Here is a 17941-nt window from a genome sequence, read left to right as displayed (position 1 = left end):
ATGTTATTTTAACACATGTGTGTGTCTGGGTTTGGTATAAAGTTAATTACTAAGTAGTGCCTTTTTATCTAATATGTTTCATTAATTATCACTTACAGAAATTTTATATTTCCTCCAAATAGTTTAGAGAAAGCTCTAGAAAATGTTTAGTTTTAATTTTTAAAAAAAAGTTATCTAACTCAGCAAATTTATTTTATAATAGCTTCACAAGTTTTCCATGTAAAAATATAAAATTTCTTGTATTTAACTTACTGAAGCATAGTAAAAGCTGTATTTGAATTGTTACCCCGCCAGTGCCTGAGTAGTAAAGTCGCTAAACATTGGAAGTGATGTCTGGGGTTCTAATCCCAGTAAAGTGGCTGGATGCATGGGCATTTTAGTGGTCTTCCCCGTGTGTCATGTGTATACAAGCCAGTCTTAGAAAGTTCTCCATGAAGACAACCATCCACATAGGCAGATAATACTCAAGTTCTTTGCCATAATCAGTTCAACCAAACCAAAAACCAAGTATTTAAATTTTGGGGTCTGCAAAAACCAAATAAAAAAGTTTAAAAAATTTAAAACCAGTGCACTTTAAGTACTGAATCTATTTGCCAAAAATTCCCAGCTTTATTCTGAGAAATTTTGCATGTAGAAGTACATTTTTAGGATCAATATTTTAATAAAATCTGTATTCAACATTTTTCAAAAGCATTATATTTCTTCAAAAAAGTCATTCTTAGATTGGCATACATTTTGAATAGTAGTGATTTTGTGGGCAATCAGGCATAAATCTGTCTTTCCTCAAAAGCCAAAAATGTTTTAGGAATTAGATGTTTTATAATGTAATGCAAAACAAAGCCAGCCACAAAGAAAAAGACTGATTACAAATTTAGAGCACATATCAGCTCCAGAGCAATAACAAAAATCTAGCATTGTCTTATTTTGTGCTGATTTCTTTCATTCATGGGTCTTTATGTTGAACATTTTCTTAATATGGCATGTGAAAAATTTTGAATTCTTCAAAATTGCTCTTGTTAAATTTTTCAGGAGTTAATTACGGGTGCAGTTCTAGTCTTATGTTAAAATGGGTATTTTTGGACAAAGAGCTTCTCATAGTAACAATAATAATGTAATATTATATTTTAGGCCTGAACAGTTTCAAATCTCAGTGACTTGCTGTTTTAAAATAAAAAGCAGAGCTTTTCATATTTAATTAAAATTATTTATGTTATTTATTTTTCAGCAAACCAAAGCAAAGTTTTTGGATACTATGTCTCTACACATGTGTATGTCTGGTTTAACTGGACTGCAAAGAGCAATGTCTATTGCTTATAAGAAAACAGAAGGCAACAGAAACAAGAACACAGAGAATGAAGTAGAGAATGATTTTTTTAACCCAAGTCTGGTAAGACGGAAGTGTTATGTTTTCTTTATACGATTATGATGTTTGGTTTGGTAATTGCATGTTTGTAGACTTTTTTAAATTTTGATATTTTTATAATTTCTTAAATAAAAAATGTATTTTCCCCCAAATTTGCTATTACTGTATAAATTTCTAATATTTCTTTCCCTCACTTATGAAATGATTGATATTTTACTATAAAATCTGTATTAATATAAGTGATAAAGATAGAAGAGAAACACGCCTCAAATAAATCATAAAAGTGAAGCAACACAAGTTGTTGCTTCACTTTTATAAGTAATAAAACTGATTTATTTTAGCATGATAAATGTTATGAGTTTTTTTTCATTTTTACAGTTTTATGATGTTATTTATAAAATATGGGTTTTATATTTTTAGAGATATTTTTTCCAGGTATATATTACTAATACTGGATGCCAAAACTGATCATAGCATGTCTATATATGTCTGCTTGTCTATTGTAGTTATGGTCTATTGTAGTGTTCAGGACGTAGCACAATAAGACTTTATTGAGTTGGTTCATTAAAATTAAACCTATAGGAATTCATGTCTAAAAGTAGCAAAAGTTTATATAGTCCTCTTAGGGAACATACAGTACATACTTTAAAAAGGCTATTGAAGAATTACCTCTTAGACCTTGTGAAACAAAACAAAAGTCAGAAGAAGTTTGTATAAGACTCTTTTATTCGAACACAAACTTAACAATTACCCAACTTAGGTTTACACAAGCCAAGCACTTCTGTCTTAACAGAAATATGTAATCATGAACAAATTCAAAATGTGGTAGATTAGCCTAATGTGTCACAGGCTAATTTAACACGCAGGCAAGGCTCTGATTTGTAGAAAACTGGTGAGACAAAGCCGAATGGCTAGAAGCACTTAATGCCACTAAATCAAGTTCATAATAATCACAGCATAACATGGCCTGGAATAGGCAGACATGCTCTAAAACTAACTTCCGAAACTCTTGCTTAAATAGCACTTCTTTGTACCTTAATCTGAATAAACGCTTGCTGTCTCATTTACATTCTGGCATGAAAAGCATGGGTGAAGAGATTACCATATTTGATGACATATAAGACGCACCCTTATTTAAAAGGCCACACACGAGGAAAAAATGTTTTAATAGTCCATGCAATAGCGCGGTACCACAATAACTTAAAATGTGGTTTCTTTTAGTTCTCATGTTTTGTAAAAGCCAAATAAACAATCATTGAATGCAATTACCAAACATATTTTTATTAAGGAAAATTAACAAACGGTAAGCTATTTTGAACATGATATGTAAATTTCAGTAATGACTAAATGAATGAACGACAAGCAATCAAACATAATACAAAATAAAGCAGAAACAACAAAAAACACAGATTCATAACACAGAACATAGTAGCACTGATACCAACACATGTGTCGGCTGAGTCAAAGAAAGTCTATGTAAAGAAGGAAAGGCTCCATAGACGTAATGTGACTGTCGAACCTGTTCAAACTTCGACATCAGCTTCGAGCTTTGGTGCTTTTTGGCGACACATATTTCACGCATGCGCAAAATAATTATGGTTGAAAAAGTTATGTGTATCTAGACCTTTATCCGGGCTAAAAATAGCATTCAGTATTGAAAGTTAACCTGTGTCCTTCACGTATAAGACCCAGGTAATTTTTTGAGACCAAATTTAGGTAAAAAAGTGCGTCTTATATGCCGTCAAATACTGTAATAGGAAAGTGCTAACTTAAAATGAACTAGTAGTTAAAAATCAGTAAACTTCACAAGTTACTTACTTGTTCATCTTATATCTCTACAGATTTTCGTATTTCTAAAAATTCCTGGTAGTATTCAACAATAAAGTATCTCAATAAATTGAATTTTGAGACTTTATTTACACATAGTAGTGTGCTGGAAACAGAATAAAATGAGCATTTGTTGCAGAAAAAACTGTCACTTCAAGATAATTATTTAAAAATATGGTTGAGTAATACAGTTTCCAAGATACAGAGAGTGTCGAGTGCCCTTGCACAGCAGATGAACATCATATGTTGTCTTTTGATGAACATCATGTCTTCTTTGTACCTTAATCTGAATAAATGCTTGCTGTCTCATTTACATTCTGGCACGAAAAGCATGGGTGAAGAGATTACCATATTTGACGACATATAAGACGCATCCTTATTTAAAAGGCCACACACGAGGAAAAAAAGTTTTAATAGTCCATGCAATATCGCGGTACCACAATAACTTAAAATGTGGTTTTCTTGCTTTGAAACTATAAAGCATAGATACTAAACAATATTTACAAAATATGAGACAGTAAATCATACCATTAGTCAGTTTTGCTCAAGGGAGATATGCTAACCACTTTCAAAGTTTTTTTGGCAACATCAGAAACAAGAAGCAGTCAAACTGTTGCAAAATCACCTTTGGAATGGATTTATCTAGCAAACGCAGTGTTCCATATTTTAGAACAACTCAGTTTATAGAGTGCCTCTCTAGTTTTATACAGGGTAAATCTGAGAAAGTAGGCAAAACTTTCGGGAGTAACAGAAGGCAGCTATACGAGCGATATTCATCATAGAATGTATGGTCAGAATGCAATTAGTTAAAGGACATTTTTTCACCATCACATTTAAAGAATTGACACGAGAATGAGAAGAGATAATTCAGAAAACACTTTATTAGTGGAATAGGCTCATAAAAATTGTTCAAAAGACCTTTTGCCAGCTGTAGTGCAGGCATTACCCGAATATTGCCAACAACAATGGTGATCCTGGCGACTAGATACATATTGGTTTCTATGGGGCAGTTGTAAATTAGGCTTTTCATATGGCTCCACAAGAAAAAGTCCAAGCATGAGAGATCCAATGATCTTCGTGGCCAAACTATGGAACCTCAATCAATCCATCACCTGGAAATTTCATGGTTCATATAACCATCAGTGCTCTCAGTAATCCATGGTAGAATATGCCATTGGGTGCTTGGACCGTCCCTTTTCATACCATTTGTTTACAATGCCACATAGAGGCTCGCCGTTTGCATTCCAACCATACATTCTATGACGAATATTTCTCATATAGCTATTTTCTATCACCTCTACAGTTCTGCCCACTTGTTCAGATTCACCCTGTACATGGCTTTTCATAGTATCATATGATGAGACATCTGCACTTAAGTCTTTGTATTTTACTTGCTAACAATAGAACTGTTAACACTACAATGAAATCTCTCATTATAACCATCTATTATCAAAAACTATTTCTAAAATTGGCAGTATTTCTTACAATATGGTTAAACTTCTTAACTGAACACATTTCCCTATAGTAACTGCTGCCATAAAAAACCAAAACTGTTTTGAGCCATGGGTAGCCTTAGGGAAGGTTACAATGTATTTTTGCATTTTTATTAAAATTATTACAGAATGCAGAACACAAAATTATTATTGTGAAAATGTAGATTTCTATGTTTATTTATATTTTATTTACTAAATGAAGTAACTAAAATTAAGTATCGCACCTAGAAATTTATATTATTATACTTTTACTTAAACTAATTGATGCCCATTGAATTCTATAGGTATTTCCTTTCATTAAAAAACTGGTGAAGTAATCTGCAGGTATTTTTAAAATAGAATGTATAACACTGCTTAATGTGAATTTTTATTTGAGACTCAGAAACAGGCATTATGCCATAAAATGCTTTGCAAAAACTTTCCAGAGGCTGATAACTTATCATGATTAGCAAGCTAAATGATTACAACACAGTAAATGTTAATGATTTTACATCTCACATTTGATTTTGTAAATGTTTCAGATTTTTATAGCCATTTTGTGAAAAATAATATAATAGTATAAAGTGAATGTAAATTGTATAATTTTTGTTAGACTACAAATAACATAGTAATCAGACATTTACTGTTCTAGCAAATAAAAATCAAGTATATTTTTAAAAATTTTATATTTCACTGGATTCTTATTGTTTTTTTTTTTTTTTTTTTTTTAATATTTAATAATTTAATCATAGATTCAGCTTCCTCCCTTCCTATTTTTGCCTAATATTTCTCCATATCTTGTATTTTAAATTTGAATTGTGTAAAGAATTTTGCTGTCAAATTTTCTGTTCTATTACTTACCAATTCACTCGGGTTGCAATGAAAATATGTTTTGATTATTTTAGGGCAGTTTTGTTATAGTCACATATTTCTAGCAATATATTTAAAGCCATTGTCTTCATAACATTAAGATGTAATTTACACGTTAGTTTCATGCTGATCATTTCAAAATGTCCATATGTTTATTATTTATCCACTACACCATACTTTAATTTAAGATTACAGATTCAACAGATGGTGTTCACCTCTATATCAAACCTTCTTCATCATGTTGTGCTGCTAAAGCAGGGTTCGTACGGTCCTTATAGGTTCTTAAAAGTCCTTAGTTTTTTGGAATCGATTTTTGGTTCTTAAAAGTCATTTCAAAAGTCGATTTCGGTCCTTAAAGGTCAAATTCGTTCAAAATTGACAGGAGGTCCTTAATTTAATTAAACTAAAAGTTCTGTCTGTTTTTACGACTGCCATTTTGAGTGTGAATTAGCATTTTGCAGTAATATTTTTGGCAATTCACTGACAAATATGGTTATTTTTTGAATGGGCGAATGTGTTCATGGGTCATAATTTATTCCTATTTGTAATATAACTGGGGGATACTCGAGTTTCTGAGCAAGAAGTGAAACATAAGCATTTCAAATTATTTCATTTTTTGTAATGAAGAGCTCTCAAACAACTTTCCGCATTTGAGGATGTGAATTCTTTTATTAAATGGTTCTAAATTTGGCGACTTATCAACATTTTGGCAATTTTAATATTAGTTTCTATGGAAAATTTTTAATTCTGAAATCTGGGAAATTTTTGGCAACTTTTTTAGAACATTCTAACACTGATAAATTTCATTAAAGTAATGATAATGTATTGGAATTATATTTAAGAAATAACATTAAAATAAAGCATTTTTTTCTCACTGTCATATTATAAAGTTTCATTTTAGCCACATATTATACAATGTTTTGAATCTGAAAAATATGCAAGGTATAATGCTATAAAGCACAATTTACGAAACAGCTTTTAGCAAAAGCAAAATAGCTATGTAATTAATTAAAAACGTCTTTTTAATTTTTTCATGGTAAGAGTTTTTCCCATATCTCAGAATGTTCAGAATTCTCAGAATATGCATCAGTTTCTCTTTCTCTATTTTTCACTAGATACATATGCATGGAAAATATCAAAAATGCTTCTAATTTTATCATATGGAAAGGCAGTATAAAAAGAAATTTTTTTATTAATAAAGAAATTGAAAATTGATATTCAAAAGATTCATCTAATATGTCTTAATGCATCATACACAGGGCTGGCGCTGGACATTTTGCCACCTGATGCAGTCTCTGTGGATCCTAAATTCTGCTGCCTTGTGCCTTTCTAAATTCTGCTTCCAGTGCCTGCTCTAAATTCTAAAAGTTTTGCCATTTCTAGATTTTGTTGCTCGGTGTGTCAATAAATTCTAAAAATTATGCCACACCAGCTCTGTGAACGGACCTTACATATGTATTTCATATTTCTTCTGAATGGTTGTATTACAGTACAAAGTCTTTAATCCAGACCAGACTCATTCGGACTTCGGTGATTCTGGATTAGGGTTTTTTCTGGATTATGGATCATCAATTTAAATCTGGTAAGATGGCATGCAGAAATTATGAAATTAAAAATATGAAACCGTAATTTATGAAATAAAGAGCAATTATGATCTAAAGGGTATCAAAATTTACAAAAAAAAATGCTTAATATTTATTTGTTTACTTTATTAAGCATTTCTTTCAATGCAAGTTGTTTAAGTTGCTTCGTTTTATGTGCTAATACTTTCTGTTTAATTCTATAAACAGACATAATTTCTTGCTCTTACAAAGTTTTGCTGTTCAAGTCCTGTAATTACTGTGCCGAGAATACTGACTAACTTGTCAATCGAAATTTTTTCATTTTCACTAACCTCTCTGTCACTTTCTTCATGCCTTTATCCATTTTTTGCAGCAGTTCCACTTTATGTTTGATGGACATCGAAACATGCTTTCGCTTTGTAGATCCTTTGGCAGCTCCAGAATCGGAAACTCTTTTTGACATAATCAAAAGTTCAAGCTTAGTTTTTATAAAATTGCTGTAATAGTCTGCAAAAAATAATAAGCCAGATCCAATTAGAAGATTAAGGAATAACGCAATCTGCAACATTGGCTGAAATAGATAATTAGATAATTTTAGTCTAGCTTATACCGTCTGTTATACATTAAACGCGCATGCGTAAAGGTAATATGCAAATTCGTAAACGCATATGCTATGCATATGCAATGCTGCGCATGCACAGAAAGTTTGTAGCTTTGAGGTCCAGATTATAGATCATTCCGGATTATGGACGTCCGGATTAAAGACTTTGTACTGTATTAAAGAAATGCTTTTTTCATACATTTTAAATACATTTTGTCTTTTAGAATAACAGAAATCTTTAATTAAATCCAAAAATTCTAAAGTGGAAAGGAAACATACTGAAGAAATGAACTAAATATGTAAAGAGAAAGAAAATTATTCTTGAGAGATATGTAGTTATTATTATATAAATTACCCAGTTGTTAACAATTTCAGCCTTTACTATAATTTCCCATTTCTATTTCCTCACCAGAATGCAAATCACTGAGACAGTTTTTAAACTGAGGTTTTTTGGAGTGTAAGACAAGAGTGTATTTCTGACCTCCACTTGCTTCCTGTATTAGTTCCTATCAGCTCTGATAATTTCCATTACCGCTGCTGACATTTGAGTTTATTATGACGATAGAGTTATTGAACCAGATTAAATTGAAATTAAATTGGCCACTTGTGTTTGATCACTAGTCCATATTTTTATTTTGAATTTGAGTCTTCTTGTTAAGTACATCACCACGAACTGTAATTGATTTTGTTAGCATAAGAACATGCCTTTATGTTCTATATTCTTTTTAAATAAGAAGCTTATTTAAACCTCTGATTTATAGTTACTTTCAGACATAGCCATAATTTGTTTCATGTCTGTTGGAGGGGTGGACTATTTAACTTTTACTAGATCAATTAAACCCTCATAGGTAGTGTATTGTGGAGAGGTTCACAGTTAGAAGGCAGAAACTAATGAGAACATTGTTTTGCATATTGAGACAAATTTCTAATGTTAAAAAAGATGCTTAAGGAGAAGAAAATCGATATAATTTATATCGTCTGGACAGGCCTTCAAATTAAAAAGACGCATAATTGTTTTGTTTTCTTGCTACAAAACATAAATGCTTAATGTGTTTAAAAATCAATGTCATAAATTGCATGTGTTTTAAACTGTGAAATTTTATTAGATTGTGATATTAATATGGTTTTTTTAACAAATATTGTTAAAAAATAAACTTAATTTGATAGTGTCCATGTAAATCCATATGACTAAGGTTGTCTAATACCTAATTTAATTACTTATAACTAAGTGCTTATCCTTAAAAATTATTTTTGCATATTAAAGCGGGTTATTGGCTTTCATTAACCTTTACAGTGGTCACAAGGTGAAACACAAAAATATAAAAATTCATGTAAAACTTATTCTTCGCATCTAGTGAAACTTAAAATAATGCAAAACAACTTATCACCTCTAGTGCTTTAGTGGCTTAATAGAACCTTAAAGTATATTATACATGAAGCTACAGCACTAACTGCTTCAGACATAGCTCAGCTAACTTTCAAAACTTACTAACTGTGCTTACATCAGGCCTTTCAGGTTTGTTCTGATCAGCAGGTTTCTCTCTAGGCAAGCAGGAGCGGTCTTTGTTTATGAATCATGCTGATTATGATTTTAATTCTCTTTTAACCTATGTTGCTTGACATAAAAATCTACTTACTAAACCTCTAGACTGAGCAAGGATGTGACAAAATGAGACATTAAAAATAAAGAAGTTAACTGTTAGTAAAATGTACCTAAAATGTCACTTATCTTCTTTCAAATATGCCCAGTTATTATAAGTGTAAAATATTTAATGCTACTTGGTAAATTTCATAATATTTATTTTATTCTAAAACATATTAATAATTATGTTAAGCCATGTTTTATAATAATGCATCCTACTTACGGATCTCTTTTATTTTTAGGATGGCATTAAAAAGTGAAGTTCAGGCATAGATATAGTATTTTTAATTGAATTTATTCAGTTCCCATTTGCTCATAGGTCTTTAATATTTTTCATTAATTGTCCTTAAAAGTACTTAATTTCCGTGTGCAGAAATGTGTACGAACCCTGTAGTGCCATTGTCTGAGATTCTTCTTTGGATCTTTTCTATACTGTAAATTGACCAAAATTGCCAAATATGTTAAATTAATTTATATCATTAAATAATATAATATTCAAATACAGTGAATCCTCTTGTGCTAAATCCCTTCCATAGAAAACTATCTCTGGAAATGATCAATACTTCTAGGTGCCATGAATAAACATTGTTATTGATAATTATGATGATACTCTCTAAGACAGTACTTTGTCTCCTGAGCAGTGCTATGAAATACACTATATGGCATTCATCAAAATATATAACTTCACTATCAAGCTATAGTACTTTACATAAATCAAAGAGGTATTTTTATATCTCTTTTTATATCCAAGGAAAAAGAAAGAAACATTTTTATGGAATAAAGTAGTTAACATTTTTGATTCAACATGTTTTTGCTTGCCTTTTTTTTTTTTTTTTTTTTTTGTTAATATGATCTTGTTTGAAATAAAGATAAAAGCAGTTCATTTGGATTTTGATGCTACTGCGGTTAGTCACAATGATCTTTTAGTTAATCTGTGTATACATTAAAAAGAAGGAGGAGGTGAATTCAAGTAGCCTTAGATTAAAATGTTTTCAAATCAAAAAAGGAAAGTTTTAAGTTTTGAAACACAGTTAAAAGTCATTGAAGATATTCTTTTAGGGCAGTTCTCAGATTTCAGTAGATGGATACTTTAGTAATGTGACAAGTGTTTTTTGAAATTATTAAGCAAAATTTCAATGAAGTTTTAAACAAAAGTTCCCTTTTACATATTTCAAAATGTTTTTTTATTTATTTCAGAAAATTATGTGTATGATAATTTGTCATTTATTTCTTTTTGCTAGAATATTTATCCTGACATTTGGTTCATAACTTTATTAATGATAATAATCAAAAATTGATCTACTATTGTAATTAATTGATATAAAATCCAACATAATACATTTCTATTTCAAGATCTCACTAACAGCTGAACAAGAAATTTGTCAAATAATTATAGTTCAGTTTGAGTTCAAGTGCTACTGAACAAACTAGCTATGTGGTAGTTTCATGGTTTCCTATATATGTAACTTAAGTACAAGCCAGTTTCCTGTGAAACGTCCCCCATAAATGTCTTCATCTATCTTGGCCGAAAGCCTGTGCATGCTTTGGCATAATCAGAAATAATCCAAAACAATCCACTTTGATATTTTTTAGCAGATTCCAAAGCCTCAAATGAAGTGAATTTATGGTACAAATCAGTAATCATTACAAGTAATTGTCATCGCCTGTAAGGTCACTCACACAGAAGATGAAACTATCTGGAATCATAAGTGTTTGCCTTGGGAAGGATTCACTATATTTAAAATTCTTATTTCTCATAGTTTGGAGGAAAGAAAGCTGATTTTTTTTTTTCTTTTTACTAATCTTGAATCTTTCCCTTTCCTCCCAGCCATCAGGCCTGCGCCGACAATAGGTGCATTGTCGTGCGGCCCATGACGTTGTCAAGTGAAAGAGTCATTAAAGAATCATGTAGTCATTAAAACAAGCAGTTCTTCTCACTGCCTGTCTGAACAGGAAAATTCTTGTCTTATTTTAACGCACCTACGAAGCTGGACTCGGGTAAAACCTGGGAAGCTACTGATTAGGATCTGCACCCAGGCAATCTCGGCCACGGGTGTTTAAAATCAGTCTTCACAGGACTGGAGTCATCGCTGGCAATGGCTGATTCAGGCTCGACAGAGACCATGTGGTACGGTTTTGTCCGTTCCGTTAATTGTCGTGAAGCTATATAGTCAGATATTCATGGTTGTCCAGGGCGAATGACCCCTGTCGGTGTAGCTGGTGAATTCAAATTTAAACTGCTTGAGGTTTCCAGTGGGCGCCTGGAGCCTCAAAACTGCATAATCCTTTCTTGGTTTCTCCCTGGGGGTTCCTAAAGCCGACATCTATATACCATGACGTAGTGTTAGCAGGCCGGATTGGTGGCCCAGTCTGTCTGTATAAATGACTTCATTCTGCTCTCCGGGGTTGGGCCCCTGTTGATGGCAGTTGTTTTGATCATCCCTCCTACACAAGGGCATGGAATGTGAGTTGCTGAGAATTCCTGTCGACTTAGCTTAGTCTTAGCTCGTCGACTCTAACAATAGGATAGCGGCCTCTAGAATCGCCTCTAGGGATTAGGGCGTTTAACTACGTTAAGGCAGCCTCAAGGTTACCAGGTTTGAGTGTCCGTTCCTCTTAGCACACTCTGTTATTTGACCAAAAAGTTATAAGTAGGAGCCATTAAGTAGCGTCTAGCCTTAGCATGGTTTATGCTTGATGCTTGCGCAATGAGAAGCTTCGTAGGCATTATTGGCTGGCGTCCATTATACAGAATTGGCGATGTATCATAAGATTGGCAACTAACATGTTGTTATTCCACTAAATTTTGTCAAGTTGCAGAAGTTAAACCTGAACAAGAAGTTTGAAGAGTTGAAGAAGATAAGCTGTTACTGATTTCTTATATTTAGTGGGATTAGTATGAAAAGTAATTTTGTATGTTTAGAATGTTATAAGACCTACTTTTGATTATCTTTTGGATTACCACTAATGTAAGATAATGTAATCAAGAATATGAAAAGGAAAGACCAAAATATGTTATTCGATGATTTTACCGAACCACCATCTTCAGCTGCAAAACCGCAAATGAACCAGATAGGAAAAATGATTAGATAAGATAAGAAAGCCTGGACAAGAATAAGCAAGTGGCGCCATCTGTTGGTGAAACCAGAACTAAAACATAATTTCTTTAAAGGCCGAAGGCAAATTTGGATTGGAATTAGGATCGTTAACTAGAACAGAAAGATTTTTATGAATGTGAAATGCCTCTAGAAAGTTCATCAATGGAAGATGTTTTTTGAATAATTTTGGCAGCAGAAAAATTGAAAGTGTGATTTTCGGACCAACAATGTTGAGCAACAGAAGACTTCTGTGTTTCCTTTTTTCTAACATATGCCTCATGTTCTTTGACGCGAAACTTTAAGGCTCTCTTAGTTTGGCCAATGTAAATTAAACCACACTGGCAATCCTATAAATACCCCAGGAATTCATATCCGGAATGGGGTCCTTGAGTATAGAAGTTGGAATTTTATTGATGGAAGAATAAACGACCCTAAAGTTAAATTTCTGCAAAATACGTGCAACTTTATAGCTAATTGATGGAAAGAAGGGAATGACAACAGAATTTTTATAATCTCCTAAAATAAGAGTGTGGCTTTTAGTGTGTTGAGATGAGAATTTTTTAACTGCTTCATTAATAATGTTGGGTGAAAAGCCCCTGTCAATAGCTATTGCTTTTAAATAATTTAGTTCTTTATGAAGGGATAGTTTAGAGGAGCAGACTTGAAGAGCATGGAAAACATAGGAATAAAATGAAGCTAACTTTTGTTTAGTCAGATGACAAGTGTGGTGGAAGGCAAACCGATGAAGGTTTACGGTAAACCGTAGTACTGAAGTTGGATGTGTTACATGTGGCCAGAATGTCAAGAAACAGAAGAGAATTGCAAGTCTCAAGTTCAAAAGTAAACTGAATAGCAGGATCAGTGGAATTCATTGTTGAAAGAACTTTACTTAAATCATTTTTATTATCTTCAAACAGGGTAAAAGTATCATTTACATAGCGGAACGAACCATACCGGGAAGTTTAAAGTATCAAGCAATTTTGATTCATAATAATGCATGTAGATATCAGCCAGGATGGGACTGAGGGGGCTTCCCATGGCTAAATGTTTATTTTGCAAAATTTGGCTTGTAATATTTATTTTGCAAAACAAAATGCATTTGCTTCAAACAGAGTTGAGTGAGAGAAATTAACTCATCAATTTCAATGCAAGAGAAATTAAATTCGTGAAATCTGGTTTCTAGACATCTTAATGCACCCTCCACTGGAACATTGTTTAATAATGATTTTACATCAAAAGAAACATGAGTAAATTTCTAGGAGAAATGTTTTTAACTTTTTTTACAAACTCTGTTGAATTTTTTATGGTGTAAAAGTTATTGTCTAATAGAGTTGAAAATCTAGAAACTAAATATTTAGCTAGCGGATACGAGGCAGTATCTAAATTTGATTTTATCAAATTTAGGTACTGCCTCATATTAGAGATACTATTACCTTTTTTATAGGACCTTATTTTTATTTCCTATTAAATACAGCATCCATTTCTATCTCTCCTTTTAAAAACATCATTTATCACAAATTTTGTTATGTCTATAGCTAAGGGAATATTTACGAAATGTTCAACATGGAAGAATCATGAAAACTGCCATACGTTCGCCTCTTGCTAAAGTCTATAAGCGGCTATTGACCTTGAACAAAGCTCAAATCGGAAAAATTTACAAATGTTAGAGAAAAAACTAAATCAGGATGTTGAGTTTTTAATTTTTTAATTTAACAGTTAAAAATACTGTGCTTCTTTGTGTACCACCTATTTTTCTCTTCCATACCACCAGTTGAGAACCCCTACCATAGATAATACTTTCAATAACATTGCGCCAATGCTTAGTCTCTTCTTTTAATAAATTTTGAAATTTCGAATCAACGTTCAAAATTGTTCTAAAAAATCGCACCAAAGATGTAGATTCCAGAAGTGCATTTTATATTTTTCATGAACTTTTAAGTGTTTATTTAAGTGGTTCCAGTCATTAAATTCAGAATTACTCAATTTTATGCTGCTGAAATTGTTAAAAATTTTGCAACAGAAACAGTAAACTGAATTTGTTTCCGAAGAATTTAGCAGCCAATACCTTTTAACACTTTCGTTGTTTGGCAAGATTCCACATAACTACTTTTGTTTGGTTTCTCATAATATTATGTTAATAATACTTCATTTTAAGTGTTAATTATAAGCAGTTTCTCTTTAATATCGTCACTGCAAAAGGCGCTTGCTGGACATTTGCACGACTTCGCCGATCAGGCTTGTCGTGAGCCTGCCAGCCATCATATCCAGCAGAGTAGGCTGTAATTTTTAACAGCCTTTGGCAAATTGTTATTTAACGATATATTCTCCATCAATTAATAACTGTCTTATTGATGTCTGGATGCACTGCTTCTATAATTTTAATATTTGTGACAATATTATGTTGTATTCCATAAGACAACTTTTGATGATCTTCCAGATCTTCTTTTGTTTTGAATTAACATTTCAAATAATGCTTTCTTATATCAAAAACTGGTAATTTCTTTAAATTAATCATTCTTAATGTGCAAGTAGAAAACAGTAATTAATTCCTGTTTTCCTCTTGCAGATTAAGAATTAGTTTATGAATTTTCATTTACATATAATTTCTTGTGGCGGCTGTGATGAAAAAAAAAATTTCAGATATGATATAACTTGCAAACATTTTTGAAGAATTATAGGGAATTATTTTTCATACACTGGCAATTACTTGGAGGAAAGTAATATTATAAATAATATCTATTGTAGTTGATTTTGCAATGTTATCAAAGTCCCGATACCTTTGTGTGATATGATTTTCTTAGAAAAAAGAAAATTGTTAATATTTGAAACTTAGTATTTTCTATTATAAAAAACATTCTTAACATAAAAAGAAGACTAGACAAAGGTATACTTTAAAAAAATGTTTTAGTTTTAGTGCAATGTATATAAAATTTTTGACATTATTTTTAAGAATTAAAAGTTCTATTTTGTTAAACAGTGTAAATGTGGGGTATTGAATAATTACCCCAACAATAAGATAGCTAACTGTGGTGTGAAAGTTTTAATGCAGAAGCAATGATCAAAGGCAAATCTACCATATATGAAAAACAATGAACTCCTGATTAACCAAAATAATGCCAGGCACAGTGTGCTCAATTAATCCAAGAAGAGTTCTTAAAAATGCAAAAAGATGAATAACTCATATATTAACAGAAAAATAATGTTAGCAATTTGCCTGTATTTTCAAATGGTTTATTCTGCAAAATAAGTTCATTTAGTTATGTAAATTAAAATACAAGTAGTATCTAAAACAAAAAGAAAATGCTGTAAATAATGGAAGAATAAACATCATTAGAAGTGAAAAAACTAAGTTATAAATTTCATTAAAGAACAAAACTTGTAAGTGAATTTGAAGGTTCCTTAAAAAAAAAAAAAAGAAAAAAAAAAAAAAAAAACCCTTTTTTTTTTTTTTTTTTTTTTTTTTTTGTAGATTTCATTTAGCAGATATCCCTTAGAAAATTTTGTTTTATGCTGATGATTTATGACAGTAATTCTTCTGTTTTTCATCAGTAAGCAAATGTAATATTTTTAGAGAGAAATAATCTGCAAATCAATTAATTGAGTTGGCTATATAATAATTACATATAAATGTATTGAGATGCTGTATCTGTTTAGGGAGAAAGCAGAGTTAAGTATAAAAATTTGACAAAGTATATACGAAATGTTTATTTGAATTTAACACATACAATATTATCTCATTCATGTAAAGCTAATTTAAATTTTGCAAAATTAGTTCGCAGCAGTAATTAATCTTTTACTTGTTTACAATTGAATTTTCATAATTTAAAATTTAAATTACCTTTATATGAGTGAAATAATGTTGCATGTGTTAAATTCAAATTTCATTCCTTGCAGAAATGGCGCAAGAGAATTTTTAAAATTTTATTTAACTTTACATAGGTTTCTTATAAAACAAAATATTTATGATGTTCTTACTATAAGTATGCACATAAATGTTGCTTTATAATTAATTCATATTCTGTATATAAAAAAATTCATACTACTTTATATTCTTACATTTTAACTACTTTACATTCATACTATTATACTACTTGTATATACTACCTGCTGTATATTCATACTAGTAAAATTTAAAACTGTGTATTAATTTTGAAAAAATTGTATTATTTAATTCTTACAGGGTTGGTCAAACATTAGTTCCTTAAATAATCTATCTGATGTATATAAATTATATTGTGAAGGAGTTCTAGAAAAATCTGCAAGAGAAATTTTTATCACAGGATCACTTAGTGATGTAAAAGATAAATTTCAGGTTTGTTTTGAAATTTTGCCATTATTTTTTTATGTGTGATGAATGTTATTTAACCCAATTACAGATCATAACTCTAGTTTTGTACTTACTTCATTTCAGTCATGCACCACGCAAAATAAAAAAGACATTTTTAGTTTGCTTTTTTTGGGAAATTTGTGCTGAAGAGGAAGAGAAGTATAACTATATAATTTATTTGTAGAAACCACAGCTACATATCGTACTGATATGGCTATCATGCTAGTTGTAACTGTGATACTAACCATCGTGCGGAGGTGTTTTGAGTCATGGTAATAAACTAATTCTTAAATTGCACACTTATTAAAATAGCCTAAACCTGCTTTGCTTAGTCAGAAATTGCTCAAGTAAAAGTTGGATGGGGATTTCATTAAAAAAAAAATTATGATTATGAATAAGCTTAATTAAAAAAATCTTAAAGGAAAATAGCTACTAAAAGTACAGCATTAGCAAATGTTCAAAATTTGACACAGTTTCGGCAATACGGAAGGTAAGAACTCTATTGCAATTGTGGCAGAGTAAATCAGGATAATATGCACTCATGATATGTGAAAATGGAAAACTCATATTGGAATTATAGTTAATGTAGCCAAGTACTGAAAATTTCAGTGCAAATATCAGAGTCTCATGATTGCATGATATTCTAAATAACGGACTGTAGCATAAAACATCAGAATTGTGTATATTGAAAAAAAAAAAAATAATAATAATAATAATATTTAACAGCACTCTCCCCCCCCCAAAAAAAAAATAAAGAAGAGGAAAATGACTTAAAAAAACATAAAAGTGGAGAAACAATTGTTAATTACAGACAGACATTACAAATATTGTATCTTTTGCAATTGTCAAGTGTACATTGCATATGTCTAATAATGCAAACTACAATAGCATGATACATTCAGTTGGTATGCTTTGTAATTTCCTTTTTATCCATTGTACCAATTTTACCATTGTAATTTCCTTTTTACCATTACATGGTTTTTGAATCTGCTCATGAAAAATTGTGTTTAAGTAGAACTAATTAGGTATATTTTTATAAATACTTATTTTAATCTTTCTTTTCATAACCTTCCATTCATTAGAACAGTATTTATACTATCGAGACAAATATAAAAATAAGCTGTTTTTAGTAGTAGTATAATATATCAAGTAGTAATAAGTCTTATGATTACATAAAAC

The 17941-nt window shown here is 30.9% G+C and overlaps 1 protein-coding gene across 1 annotated transcript in view; it reads left to right on the top strand.

Annotated features, from left to right (window-relative positions):
• PolG1 (DNA polymerase gamma, catalytic subunit tam) overlaps window positions 1-17941 on the top strand; it is a 123417-nt gene that overhangs the window by 34885 nt on the left and 70591 nt on the right. The window contains exons 4-5 of the mRNA XM_085823247.1: window positions 1226-1387; window positions 16616-16747. Coding sequence (XP_085679373.1) covers window positions 1226-1387; window positions 16616-16747 — 294 coding nt within the window. The remainder of the gene's footprint in view (window positions 1-1225; window positions 1388-16615; window positions 16748-17941) is intronic.

The sequence above is a fragment of the Stegodyphus dumicola genome, chromosome 9 (genome assembly GCF_044657685.1).
Source record: "Stegodyphus dumicola isolate Sdum_Otavi_A_Nest chromosome 9, ASM4465768v1".
Classification (NCBI taxonomy): Eukaryota; Metazoa; Arthropoda; class Arachnida; order Araneae; family Eresidae; genus Stegodyphus; species Stegodyphus dumicola.
The sequence above is the reverse complement of the archived record's forward strand: the minus strand, read 5'-3'. Positions and strand labels throughout refer to the sequence as shown.